General features: G+C 45.2%; 1 protein-coding gene across 1 annotated transcript in view; it reads left to right on the top strand.

Moving 5' to 3' along the window:
- The window catches only part of LOC143299147 (uncharacterized), a 91,679-nt gene that overhangs the window by 64,635 nt on the left and 12,044 nt on the right, over nt 1–15,000 (top strand). Inside the window, exons 4-6 of the mRNA XM_076612276.1 lie at nt 11,470–11,646; nt 12,951–13,217; nt 14,616–14,857. Coding sequence (XP_076468391.1) covers nt 11,470–11,646; nt 12,951–13,217; nt 14,616–14,857 — 686 coding nt within the window. The remainder of the gene's footprint in view (nt 1–11,469; nt 11,647–12,950; nt 13,218–14,615; nt 14,858–15,000) is intronic.

Genomic DNA, 15,000 nt, shown 5'->3' with positions numbered 1-15,000 from the left:
ACACACACACACACACACACAGAGTACAGACAAACAGACACACATACACAGAGAAAATGTCACTTCTACAAATTACAAATCAAAATGTATGTGAAACAAAGAGAATGGAAACACACACACACACACACACACACACACACACACACACACACACACACACACACACATACAGAGAGTCTGTGTGTTTTTTCTGTGTTGGTATTTTCCCCTGAGTTCGGTGGAACCCAGTTTATGTCTTCCACTAATGTGTTTGCCAATATAGTCACACTGCGTGAGTGGTCACGGTATACTGGTTCGGTGAGAGAGAGAGAGAGAGAGAGAGAGAGAGAGAGAGAGAGAGAGAGTGGATGAGAGATCGGAGATCTTCAGTTTAATTAACGTCTATTCACTAAAAGTGTTATTAGACGGGAAGAAGAGAGGTAGTGGAAGAAAGAGAGGGAACGCTTGCGATTATGAGTGTAAGGAAGAAAGTGTATATATGTATGTATTGGAGGAAATGAAAATAAGTCTGTCTGTGTCGATGTCTCTGTGTGTCTGTGTCTGTGTGACCAGAGAGGAAGAGCGACCGACTGATAAACAGACAGACATACAGACACGAACAAAAAATACAGAAAAACCGACAGATATGCCCATCATGTATACCATCATCATCGTTCTGTCACAGTGACGTACCCTTTACCTGCTTCTGGCACGTTTGCATAGCAACGTTCCTGTCGTTGTTTTCTGGGTCACACTGTGTACAGAGAACAAACACTACAACAAGAATACCAACAACAGCAGTTACAACAATAACAACAACAATAACAGCAGCAGCAACAGCAACAACAACAACAGCAGCAGCAACAACAACAGCAAAAACAACGGCAGCAACAACAACATCAACAGCAGCAGCATTAACAACTTCAACAACAGCAACAACAGCAACAACAACAGCAAAAACAACGGCAGCAACAACAACATCAACAGCAGCAGCATTAACAACTTCAACAACAGCAACAACAGACAACTTCAAAAGACTCATCTCTCCTTTCGTCCTCTGCACGTGTTGGTTCAAGGGACGTCACTCGTGATGCTGGGAGTGAGAGACACACAGACTGGCAACAGGTGCTTGTTTCTGCATGGCTTTCCCCCCGTGCTCTACACACAACGTTTGTCATAACTGTTTTCCGTTTGCGGATTTCGGCACCAATGAAAAGAGAAAACGAAAAATCAAACATACGAAAACATTTTTTTTTTAATAGAAACACACACACACACACACACACACACACACACACACACACAGGGAGAGAGAGGAGGAGGGTGCGGGTGGGGGCGAGGGAGATAAACCCCCATCCACAACAGCACCAACAAGCAGTATTGACGTGTTTTACGTTTACTGTCGAAAGTGTCGGGCTGAGTTTTTAGTGTCCAAACTTTGGTGTGCTACAGCTACATACCGCTGTTCTTTCTATGGAAAAGCCATCATGTCTTGTCGTGTTTTGTGCTGCCTGTCCATAGCATCTCTCTGTTTCTCTCAAAGGAATCGGGGAGCTGCCAAAGACTTGAGCTCACAGCCACACGCTGTTTGGGGAAAATGAGTTTCGCCCCCGTTCTGCGACAAAGCTCCTGCTAATGAAGTCTGTGGCAAGAAAAACACAGATGCTGTGTACATAAACAGAGGCACGGGATGGTTTAGCTATGATCATAACTCATTCAGTACGGCCAGTCCTCTCTTCTCCTCTCAACACAGACCCCTCGGATGTCCAGTGGGTGTCTGAATGACCCAACCTTTAGCTTCCGTCGTCAGAATTGTGGTATTCTTTGTCAACATTCACCTCTTCAGTATGAGAGCCTTCCGCTTGCAATATTTTCATGATGGTAATTGGGGTGAAACGCTGTTAACGTCGTCTCTTTCGCCGTTCGTATGGAGAGAGATAAACTCCTTTTTTTTTTTCGCCACATCCGTTGAGGATTCGATTGTCAGTCGATACATAGATATATCGGTTTTACATATACCCCGGCGTATAAGTGCGTTTGCCATTGAGTTGGGTTTTTTTCCCTTCCATTTAAACATTTAGGACTTACTATTTATTTGGACCTATCCCCCATGTTCAGCTGTTGTATGCCATTCAGAAATCAAGTTGAACTGCTGTCCTGTAGTTTCCAACGTCTCTCAAAGCACACCACTTCCGTTCTGCCTACCACCCACTATTTTTAGATCACGTCTACCACCCACTATTTTTAGATCACGCCTACCACCCACTATTTTTAGATCACGTCTACCACCCCGCTGACTGAATGTAATGTGCTTATTCCATCAGTGCCTACCACCCACTATTTTTAGATCAGTGCCTACCACCCCACTGACTGAATGTAATGTGCTTATTCCATCAGTGCCTACCACCCCACCGACTGAATGTAATGTGCTTATTCCATCAGTGCCTACCACCCACTATTTTTAGATCAGTGCCTACCACCCCACCGACTGAATGTAATGTGCTTATTCCATCAGTGCCTACCACCCCACTGACTGAATGTAATGTGCTTATTCCATCAGTGCCTACCACCCACTATTTTTAGATCAGTGCCTACCACCCCACCGACTGAATGTAATGTGCTTATTCCATCAGTGCCTACCACCCCACTGACTGAATGTAATGTGCTTATTCCATCAGTGCCTACCACCCACTATTTTTAGATCAGTGCCTACCACCCCACTGACTGAATGTAATGTGCTTATTCCATCAGTGCCTACCACCCCACTGACTGAATGTAATGTGCTTATTCCATCAATGCCTACCACCCCACTGACTGAATGTAATGTGCTTATTCCATCAGTGCCTACCACCCCACTGACTGAATGTAATGTGCTTATTCCATCAGTGCCTTCCACCCACTATTTTTAGATCAGTGCCTACCACCCCACTGACTGAATGTAATGTGCTTATTCCATCAGTGCCTACCACCCCACTGACTGAATGTAATGTGCTTATTCCATCAGTGCCTACCACCCCACTGACTGAATGTAATGTGCTTATTCCATCAGTGCCTACCACCCCACTGACTGAATGTAATGTGCTGATTCCATCAGTGCCTACCACCCACTATTTTTAGATCAGTGTCTACCACCCCACTGACTGAATGTAATGTGCTTATTCCATCAATGCCTTCCACCCCACTGACTGAATGTAATGTGCTTATTCCATCAGTGCCTACCACCCACTATTTTTAGATCAGTGCCTACCACCCCACTGACTGAATGTAATGTGCTTATTCCATCAGTGCCTACCACCCCACCGACTTAATGTAATGTGCTGATTCAACTTTCGCTGGTTGTGCGTGCGTGTGCTAATGTGTCTGTTTGTGTGTTTGTGTGCTGTAGTGACACATGAATGTAAAATTCAGCTATAGAAAAACCAAAGAAGGTGATATCTATTGTAATGCATTTTGTCACACGCGCAACAGATTCTCTGTGAGAAATTGAGGTCGCTCTCCCAGCGAACAATGCGTCGCCATTGTGCAGCGCCATCATTTTTTTTTTTTTTTTTTTTTTTTGTCTGCAAGTGGAGGATTTGTTTCACTGTTAAATTTGGATTATTCTATTGAATTTTGTCAGAAACAACTCCTTAAATGTCGAATGTCCTTTTACCTGCGCTAATATCGAGCATGCTCATATGGACCATCAGTTTATCATTTCACTGATCCGAAAGACGATGAGATGTATGTCACGAAAACAGTACTTCGATCACCTGTACACGGTTGTGAAAACAAGAAGCTTAAAACACAGCAAGATGAAGAAGGAGAAGGAGAAGCAAGAATCCTATCCTTTCAATTCAGTCCCAACCCTTTTTCCCTACAGTCTCTAACCCTGGCCGGCTGGGTTTTACGAAACATGATGCTGCTGTCAGTTATATACTCATAATGAGATGAAAAACAAACAAACAAACAAACAAAAAACACGTTTTAAATGGACGCACACTGCTGAGTTATTCAGACGAAACACACACACACACACACACACACACACACACACACACACACACACACACACACACACCAAAATAACAAACAAACAAACCCAACAACAACAAACAAACAAACGGGTGCTCACAACGAAGGTACTTAAGACACGGGTGCGGGTCACTACCGCGAGCGTCACTACCGCGTGTAACACTAACGCGAGTGTAACCCTACCGCGAGTGACACTTCCGCGAGTAACATTTCCGCGTGTGCAACAGTAACGCGAGTGTAACCCTACCGCGAGGTGGTGCATCGGTAGCAGCGGCTCTTTCTTTCATCTCAGCAACACTTTTCTGCTTCTGGACGTCAGCTGGGTTGGCAGGGTGGTTGTGGTCATATTTTACATTGGGGACCGCACCATTGCGGTAGTCAAGCGGTGTGCTGATTCTCCCTTTACATGTGTCCTGTACGCAGCGCCAGTTGACCGTTGTTTTATTTATACGGTCTCGACGGTAAATATACCAGTTGTAGAGGATCTTGTCATTGGAGTAACGAGACTTTATTACCTCCATCGCCAACGTTTGAAGCAAAGTGCGTGTTCGACAGAAGAACACTGTCCTTGAACACTAACTCAACGCTTGTTGTGCTAACCAAAAGAACTTACACTCTCTCTTGTGGCCGCTCAAACTCACTTGAGTGAACTTCCACTCTCTCTTTGCGGTAGTGACCAGCACCTGTTTGAAACAAAGTGCGCGACAATGCTGCACGCGCGGAAGTGTTACACGCAGTAGTCTTACACGCGGTAGTGTTAAACGTGCGACAACGGTGCACGCGCGGAAGTGTTACTCGCGGAAGTGATACTCGCGGTAGGGTTACACTCGCGTTAGTGTTGCACGCGGTAGTGTTACTCGCGGTAATGTCGCTCGCGGTAGTGTCGCACTACGACGACTTTCAGTAAAGCTGCGCTCACTGCACGTTATATTTTTCAGCATCACTCGATCTCTCTCATGTGTACGTGTGTGTGTGTGTGTGTGTGTGTGTGTGTGTGTGTGTGTGTGTGTGTGTGTTGTTGTTGTTGTTGTTGTTGTCTTCAGTTTAACGTCTTTCCACCTGAAGTGAATATTCGACAAAAAAGAAAATAATATTTTTTTAAAAGTAATAATAATAAAATTTTCAAAAAAATAAATAAATAGATAAACAAATAAATAAAAGAAAACCGTGGGGGTAGGGGTTGTGGGAGGGGAAGGGGTAAAAGTGTGTGTATGTGTGGAGGGTGAATAGGGAGAGACAACACTAGGGAAAATGGAAACGTTATAAACGCCAACATCAAACAACTATAACATCTATAACAAATGTCCAAAAGGACTACGCAGCAAACCTTCTGCAATAACAAATAACATATTGGAATTGTTAATAACACATTCAAAAGAACTTTTGGTGAAGTCTGCCAAAAACATTTTTGATTCTGACATTCAAATATTACATGGTTGCTAGAAATATGTTCTCCACATATGCATCTGACATCTTTGCTGAACTTAGTTATAAAAGCGTTCAGTTTTATCCTGTTTGATAATGTACGAATCTGCCTTAATCTTATTGAATTACTGTATGTATTTGACTGATTGATAGTTCCCGGTTGTTGAACATTAATTACACTATGGTTTAAAGCTTTGCCGTTTTTCTGGTATAATTCTCTGACTTTGTTCCACGATGTTTTTTTCTAGTATTCGATAACCCTCTTGTACAGACAGAGGCACATTAAGTTCTATGGTTCCCTGTTCGTTTTTCGCACCTTTTCTTGCAGCACTGTCAGCCTATTCATTGTAGAGAATACCAAGATGTGAAGGAACCCAGCAAAACGTAATATGTGTTCCTTTCAAGCTTAAAAGATGTAAAATGTGGCTGATTTCTATTATGATTTTAGATTTGTTCTTACAATTTGATGAGTTTAAAGCACATACTACAGATTTGGAATCAACGCAAAACAAGTGTGTGTGTGTGTGTGTGTGTGTGTGTGTGTGTGTGTGTGTGTGTGTGTGTGTGTGTGATTATAACGAGACGGCGGGGGATGGATGAGGGGGAGTATACATAGATATATCGGTTTTACATATACCCCGGCATATAAGTGCGTTTGCCACCGAGTATGTTTGTTTTCAGTTAATCTAAACCCTCCTACCCCAATCAAAAAACAAAACAAACAACAACAACAACAACAAAAACAACAACAAAAAAACACCAAAAAAAACAAACCCAATTAACAAACAAACAAACAAAAACGACCGAAACATTGTCTAAACAAATGTGTTTCAAGATTAGATTTGACAGATTGAAAAGAGGAACCGTGCCAGATATTTTTCGGTAGAGATTTCGAAGAAGACACACAGAAGTGAAAAAAAAAACCCAAACAAACAATGACAAACAAAAACCAAACACACAACGACAAACACAAACCAAACACACAACGACAACCACAAACCAAACAAATCACTGCCTGCCGGAAGTTGTGAAGTGCCAAGTCAGGCACCGTGTATACACACAGCAGGAGGCAGCACAGGAGGATGCCAAGCCATCAGACTCATTGACCTCAGCACTGGAGCAGCGAGACCTTCAGGCCCACAGCCAACAAGTCATGTATTTCCGTCACGTCCCCGCCCAACACAGACACAGCTAACCACACGGGCGTGGCGAGGGGGGTCGGGGATCTAGAGGTGATGCATTCCACTAGGAACTAGTGTCCACCGGTTCACGTCCTATGTGTACGGACCGGAATTTTTGTTTATTACTATCCCTTCAACCAGACTTTGAGTGGTAGCCTGGGTGCTAGTCATTCTGATGAGACGATAAACCAAGGGCCCGCGTGTACATCATGCACACAGCGCGTGTAAAAGAACAACGAAAGGGTTTTCCCCATAGTTAGATAACAGAAAAGTTCACTTTGTCGATAGTGAAACAAATAGTTTGCAGAAGAAAAAAAAACCCAACTATATAGGTGGCGCTGTACTGTGGTGAAGCGCTCTCCCAGCTGGGTGCCGCCCACATGACTCACAGAGAAATAACATGTATTGTGACAATACAAACAAAAAGCAGCAAAGTGCGATGCAAGACAGTGCAATACAGGGCAATACCATGCAATGCAGTGAGACGCCACATAATTCAATGCGATACAAGAGAATGCAATTCAATGCAAATACGTACAATACAACACAATACACTATAGCGCAATTCATCGCAATACAATACAACACAATACACTATAGCGCAATTCATCGCAATACAACACAACACAATACACAATAGCGCAATTCATCGCAATGCAACACAACACAATACACCATAGCGCAATTCATCGCAATATAACACAACACAATACACAATAGCGCAATTCATCGCAATACAACACAACACAATAGACCATAACGCAATTCATCGCAATGCAACACAACACGATACACCATAGCGCAATTCATCGCAATACAACACAACACAATAGACCATAGCGCAATTCATCGCAATGCAACACAATACACCATAGCGCAATTCATCGCAATGCAACACAATACACCATAGCGCAATTCATCGCAATGCAACACAACACGATAGACCATAGCGCAATTCATCGCAATGCAACACAACACAATACACCATAGCGCAATTCATCGCAATACAACACAACACAATAGACCATAACGCAATTCATCGCAATGCAACACAACACGATAGACCATAGCGCAATTCATCGCAATACAACACAACAAAATAGACCATAGCGCAATTCATCGCAATGCAACACAACACACCATAGCGCAATTCATCGCAATACAATACAACACAACACAATACACCATATCGCAATTCATCGCAATACAACACAACACACCATAGCGCAATTCATCGCAATACAACACAACACTACACCATAGCGCAATTCATCGCAATGCAACACAACACAATACACCATAGCGCAATTCATTGCAATACAACACAACACAATACAGCATAGCGCAATTCATCGCAATACAACACAACACAATACACCATATCGCAATTCATCGCAATACAACACAACACAATACACCATAGCGCAATTCATCGCAATACAACACAACACAATACACCATATCGCAATTCATCGCAATACAACACAACACAATACACCATAGCGCAATTCATCGCAATACAACACAATACAAAACAACGCAATGCTGTGCAGTACAACACAGCACAATACAGTACAGCACACTACGATACAGTACAACACACTACAACACAACGGAGTACAGCGCTACACAAAACAAAACACAACAACACCATGTGTTGTCCGCGCGGAAATCACGTGACCGACACTGAGCGCGAGGCGGGGCTGGCACGTGACTTCCGGCCTTGACATGTGGAACCACTTCCCGTGCTGGTGTTGTCAGAGTGCGGAATTACGTGTTATTCTCTCTGTGTCTGTCTGTCTGTCTGTCTGTCTTTCTATCTGTCTCTCTCTCCGAGGCTCTCTCTCTCTCTCTCTGTCTATCTTTCTCTCTGTCTGTCTGTCTCTGTCTGTCTGTCTTTCTTTCTGTCTGTCTCTCTCTGCCTCTCTCTGTCTGTCTGTCTCTTTCTCCCCCTCTCTCTCTCTCTTAAGTTTGCTTTCCTCATCTGCCTTCTACATGTCCTATATAGTTTATTGTAATTTAAAGAATTTACTTCGGCTATTTTTTTTTTCTGTTAAAGATTATTTGTTTTCTTTTTTCTTTTTTTTTTTTAATGTTGTAAGCAAACCTACAGAGAAGGCTCTCGAGAAATGACCAGCATGTTGCTTATGGGTATGTTGGGTATCAGCCCCTTTTATGCAAAATTGATGTGGTGTCTGTACACAGCAACAACAACAACAACAACACACACACACACACACACACACACACACACACACAGAGAGAGAGAGAGAGAGAGAGAGAGAGAGAGAGAGAGAGATTACTCAACACAACATTCTGTACGTAACCGTGATCTTTTATTAATTTCTTTTTCTTTCACCTATGCTTCTTCAGATTTTCTCGCGTAAAAAAGAATTTCAACAGCAATATGTAGCCGATATTGTATACTTAAAACCTTTCTTGTTGCCAAAACAACGTTCATGCATGCTGCTCATAATTATAGTCTCTCCCTGTTGGCAGCCGATTGCATGGCTGAGTGTAAAGCTCCCTCGCTTCCAACGCAAATAATTAATGGTTGTTTGCTTTCTGCTGTTTATTCTTTCTTCTTCTTCTTCTTCTGCTTCTTCTTTCTTTCTCTCCAGGAGGAAGGTGGCAGAATGGTTAAGACGCTCCTCTGCCAATACAGAGTCCGTGAGGGTTTGGGTTCGAATCCCGCCCTCGACGGGCGCAATAGCCGAGTGGTTAAAGCGTTGGACTGTCAATCTGAGGGTCCCGGGTTCGAATCACGGTGGCGGCGCCTGGTGGGTAAAGGGTGGAGATTTTTACGATCTCCCAGGTCAACATATGTGCAGACCTGCTAGTGCCTGAACCCCCTTCGTGTGTATATGCAAGCAGAAGATCAAATACGCACGTTAAAGATCCTGTAATCCATGTCAGCGTTCGGTGGGTTATGGAAACAAGGACATACCCAGCATGCACACCCCCGAAAACGGAGTATGGCTGCATACATAGCGGGGTAAAGAACGGTCATACACGTAAAAGCCCACTCGTGTGCATACGAGTGAACGCAGAAGAAGAAGAAGAATCCCGCCCTCGCCCTTTACTCCGAAGTGTGACTGAAAAATCAAACTGAGCGTATAGTCGTTCTGATAAGACAATAAACCAAGGTCCCGTGTGCAGCAAGGGCACGCACTTGGCGCACTGAAAGGGAACCCATAGCAACGAGAGTGTTGTCCACTGGCAAAATTCAGTAGAAGAAATCCACTCTGATAGGTCCATTAATAAAAATTAACTGCATGCACTCAAGGCTTGACTAAGCGCGTTGGGTTACGCTGCTGGTCAGGCATCTGCCTAGCAGATGTGGTGTAGCGTATATGGGTTTGTCCGAACGCAGTGACGCCTCCTTGAGAAACTGAAACTTCCTATATGTCTTTTTTTTTTTTTCTTAAATTTAGATTTTCTTCGGGTTTTTTTTTTAATGTTTTTTCTTTGATTCAGAGTTTTGTTTCTGCAGTTTCTTCTTACCCTTGTTTGCTTCCTTTCCACCCTGTCGTTCTTTCTTTCTTCAGTTATTCTTCTATCTGTTCATATCTCTGCCTGTCTGTCTGTCTGTATCTTCATTTTATCTATTATCTCTCCAGTTACTTATTTATTTATTTGCCCTTATACCTAACTGCCCAGTCGATTTTTAATTCCATTTCATCAATAGATAGTATCAATTAACTGAGCTGTTACTGTATAGATGGTTGATTAGTTGTTAGGTTCGGTTTTGCTTCCTTAATTTACGGTTATTATTTAAGTGGTTGGTTGGGACTACCTTCACATAGCGGGTTTATGTCAGTCTGCTGGAGAGGCAAGTTTTCTGTCCTTCCATGAAAGTTATTATTTAACTGCATGGTCCGTTAGTTGGACAGTCAGTCAGACAGTTCATTTGGTACAGTTCAGTTCGGTTCAGTTTCTTAAGGGGGCGTCACTGTCACTGTGTTTGGTCAAATCCATAAAGGCAACACCACCTCTGCTAGGCATTGTAAACCAACTTGCTTAGTCAGACCTTGAGTTGGCGTTTAGTGACCTTGCGCGTTGGGTTACGCTGCTGGTCAGGCATCTGCTTGGCAGATGTGGTGTAGCGTATATGGTTTTGTCCGAACGCAGTGACGCCTCCTTGAGCTACTGAAACTGAAACTGAAACTTAGTGACCTTGAGTACATTGACCTTTAGTATGATTTTTGATTTATGTTCGTACCTTGTTATGCACCCCACCCCCCTTCCCCATATTCTTTGTGACCCCGGTACACTTGGTAATAAAGACATATTCTGTTCTATTCTATTCTACTTGGTAGGTAGGTAGGTAGGTAATATAAGGACCCACCTTCCGTCCCCATGAACTCAGCTGACATTTTCCTCTCCCACGATACCACAGCTGCGCGCGCACGGCCGTAAACTCCTGGCAGGGCCCTGTGGGGGGTACAAGTCAGCCTGGGCGTACGCTTAGTATCACCAATTATCTGTCCGAAAACTGGCCGGGCCCTCTCTATCTCCTGTGGACTCCGGGGGAAGGGAGACAAATGACCGGGATCAAATAAGCAGGAGTTACGATCATTCATCGGTGGCAATGGTTTCTTTCTCCGCCTCCATCTTCTCCCTGTGGTTTTTTTCACACAGTAGAATATGTTGTTGTTGTTTTTGTAAGTCTGAATTGTCTTGTAAAAGTAGAGAAAAATGCTGGTGCCATTTCGTCCGCTCCATGCGAAGATCAGGCATCTGGTCTCGCCAGCATTGTTATCATTATCAGTACAGTTATCATCACCAGTATTATTATCATTATTACCATCACTATCACTATCATCATCATCATCATCACTATCATCATTACTATCATCGGTCCCTGCAGGTTTTCCTTCAGCACCCCTTTGGCGGAGATCCTTGATGACTTCAGACTGACGGACCCCACGCGCACCGCCCAGACCACCCTCATGGACGTCCTCAGTCACCGTACTGGCCTGGCCTCCGCCGACCTGGGCATCTTCTCGGGATACCCGCTTAACATCACCACCAAGGAGTTCTGCAGGTAGGGCTACCCACTTAACATCACCACCCAGGTGTTCTGCAGGTAGGGCCACCCGCTTAACATCACCACCCAGGAATTTTGCAGGCAGAGCCACCCACTTAACATCACCACCCAGGAATTCTGCCAGGTAGGGTCACCCGCTTAACATCACCACCCAGGTGTTCTGCTGGTATAGCCACCCACTTAAAATCACCACCCAGGAATTCTGCAGGTAGAGCCACCCACTTAAAATCACCACCCAAGAATTTTGCAGGTAGGGCCACCCGCTTAACACCACCACCCAGGTGTTCTGCAGGTAGGGCCACCCGCTTAACATCACCACCCAGGAGTTCTGCAGGTAGGCCCACCCGCTTAACATCACCACCCAGGTGTTCTGCAGGTAGAGCCACCCGCTTAACATCACCACCCAGGAGTTCTGCAGGTAGGGCCACCCGTTTAACATCACCACCCAGGTGTTCTGCAGGTAGAGCCACCCGCTTAACATCACCACCCAGGAGTTCTGCAGCTAGGGCCACCCGTTTAACATCACCACTCAGGTGTTCTGCAGGTAGAGCCACCCGCTTAACATCACCAACCAGGAGTTCTGCCAGGTAGGGCCACCCGCTTAACATCACCACCCAGGAGTTCTGCCAGGTAAGGCCACCCGCTTAACATCACCACCCAGGTGTTCTGCAGGTAGAGCCACCCGTTTAACATCACCACCCAGGAGTTCTGCAGGTAGGGCCACCCGCTTAACATCACCACCCAGGTGTTCTGCAGGTAGGGCTGCTGGCCTGGGTCAGGAATGAGTTGCTTGCTCGGGTCTTTGCTCCAATTGTGTAGGGGTGTGCGTGATACGTGGGTGTGCGTGTGCGTGCGTGCGTGTGTGTGCGTGCGTGTGTGTGTATGTGTTTGTGTGAGTGAGTGAAGAGCAGCCTGTAGGACAGTGCGTGTGCGTGTGCGTGTGTGTGTGTGTGTGTGTGTTTGCGTGGATGGTAGGAGGTGGGTATATATAGTGGTGGTTGGCGTGTGTGCGTGTGCAGAGAGAGAGAACGAGAGATAGAGACCTAGACAGACAGACAAAGACAGATGGAAAGAGGGAATTATTTCAGTTGTGGCCTCGGTTGCATGCAAGAATGCAAGATCATGGAGCACATAGTATAACTCATTTCGTTTCTGTCTCTTTTTTTTTCCTGTTCCATTTCTGGGTCTTCGATTTTTAGTATTGTGTACTGTGGACCCTGTATACTTGAGGTTTAGTCTGAGTGGACGAAACAGGCTGAAGAATGGTGCCTCACATGTCTTGCCCTGTCTCTGTTCCCCAGCCGACTGCAGTACCTACCGGAGATGGTGCCGTTCCGGTCGTCCTGGTACTACAGTAACACCCTGATCGTGCTGGTCTCCCGGGTGTGTGAAGTCACGGCCGGAAAGGACTGGTCCGAGCTGGTGGAGGAGGCAATATGGCGGCCACTGAGCATGAACGACACCGCCATGACGCCCGAGGCACTGTCACGTGACAACGTGGCGCTTCCCTACATCCTGCGCATGCGCGTCTTCGACATGTTCGTGCAGCAGGATCCCAGGCTGTTTGAGTAAGATTATTCTTCTTCTTCTTCTTCTTCTTCTTCTTCTTTGTTCGTGGGCTGCAACTCCCATGTTCACTCGTATGTACACAAGCGGGCTTTTATGTGTATGACCGTTTTTACCCCGCCGTGTAGGCAGCCATACTCCGTTTTCGGGCGTGTTTAAGTAGGATGAGTAAGATGGTTCACATGGACTAAGTTCTTCTGAATGCCCCTACCCCCCCCTCCTCCTCCCCCGCCCCCCCCCCCCCCCCCCCCCACACCCCCCTCCTACTCTCCTCCAACACTCTGTTGAAGTTCCTGAAGGAAATTGAAAAAGAAAATACTTTGGGTTTAAATTTTACGTAGACTTCATCTTAGTGGGTGAATCAATTGGTTATTTTGCAGGTATTTTCATTATTTCAAACGATTACAAAAATTATGTGTAGGCTTAACTGTGGGTGACTCGGTCTTTTTGGCCTTGTTTGAATCAGTTAAAAAAAAAAATTTCAGTTCTCTTCGATTGGTTTTGAGAACTGACAGGCATTTAGCCCTGCGATGGCCCCCTTTTAGGTCGGCTTGGAAATAAGCAACATGGTTTGTTTTGAAGTTTTTTTTGTTTGTTTTTTTGTTTTTTTTTAAGTGTTTGACTTTCAATCTGAGGGTCCCAGGTTCGAATCTCGGTAACGGGGCCTAGTGGGTAAAGAGTGGAGATCTTTCCGATCTCCTCACTCAACATATGTGCAGACCTGTTAGTGCCTGAACCCCTCTCGTGTGCATTCCCACGCAGAATATCAATTACGCACCATAAAGATTATGTAATCCATGTCAGCGTTCCGTGTGTTATGGAAACAAGAACATACCCAGCATGCACCCTCCCGAAAACGGAGTGTGGCTGCTTACATGCCGGGGTAAATAGGTAAAACGGTAATGCACGTAAATGGTTACATATCTATATGAGAGTGTATGTGTGCGACTGAAACCTGATTGAATGACACAGGAAATGAACGTTGAGCGCCCAATGGCAGGGAAAAACTCCGCTGCATGAATAGGCGCTGTGTATCTGTACCATAATCTCTTCAGACCATAGCTCGGCAGCCAGGGGTTTAATTAACTCTTTCACCGCCAAGTTTCTGTTTGAAAAACAATCCCCAGTGCCAAATATTTTAGATTCGATGCTCTCAGTCACAGGCTTCGGTTCATGTCAAAACACAATGGGTCAGGAGGCAAAGGTTAGTCATTGTGCTATTGGCGGGGAAACTGGCTGCATCTGTCAGACTTTGTTACAATGTGAAAAACGGTCCTTTTAACATGACCCTTCGATATCGACTAGTCACCCATGGCAGTGTATTGAGTCGACTAAAGTCACCTATGGCGGTGAAAGAGTTAACAAAACCACTGACCACCCTGTTTCTCTTCACTTCCCAGCATCCACCCCATGCAAGCGGCGGGGGCCATCATGTCGTCAGCCATGGACATGACGAAGTGGATGGTCCACCTGCTGGACGTCATCAAGCGGCCCAGTGACGTGACCATGAGCCTGTTACGTCAGCTGTTCACGGAGCGAACCCTTCTGCCTGCCTACATGAGACAGCTGGCCAGCACCAGGACAGGGGAACCCATTCTGCACATCGGCTACGGCATGGGCTTCATGGTATCTTACTACAGAGGTGTGTGTGTGTGTGTGTGTGTGTGTGTGTGTGTGTGTGTGTGTGTGTGTGTGTGCGTCTGTGTGTGTGCGTCTGTGTGTGTGTGTGTGTGTGTGTGTGTGTGCGTCTGTGTGTGTGCGTCTGTGTGTGTGTGTGTGTGTGTG

This window comes from Babylonia areolata, chromosome 24 (assembly GCF_041734735.1).
Source record: "Babylonia areolata isolate BAREFJ2019XMU chromosome 24, ASM4173473v1, whole genome shotgun sequence".
Taxonomy (NCBI): Eukaryota; Metazoa; Mollusca; class Gastropoda; order Neogastropoda; family Buccinidae; genus Babylonia; species Babylonia areolata.
This window is presented reverse-complemented; position numbering and strand designations above follow the sequence as displayed.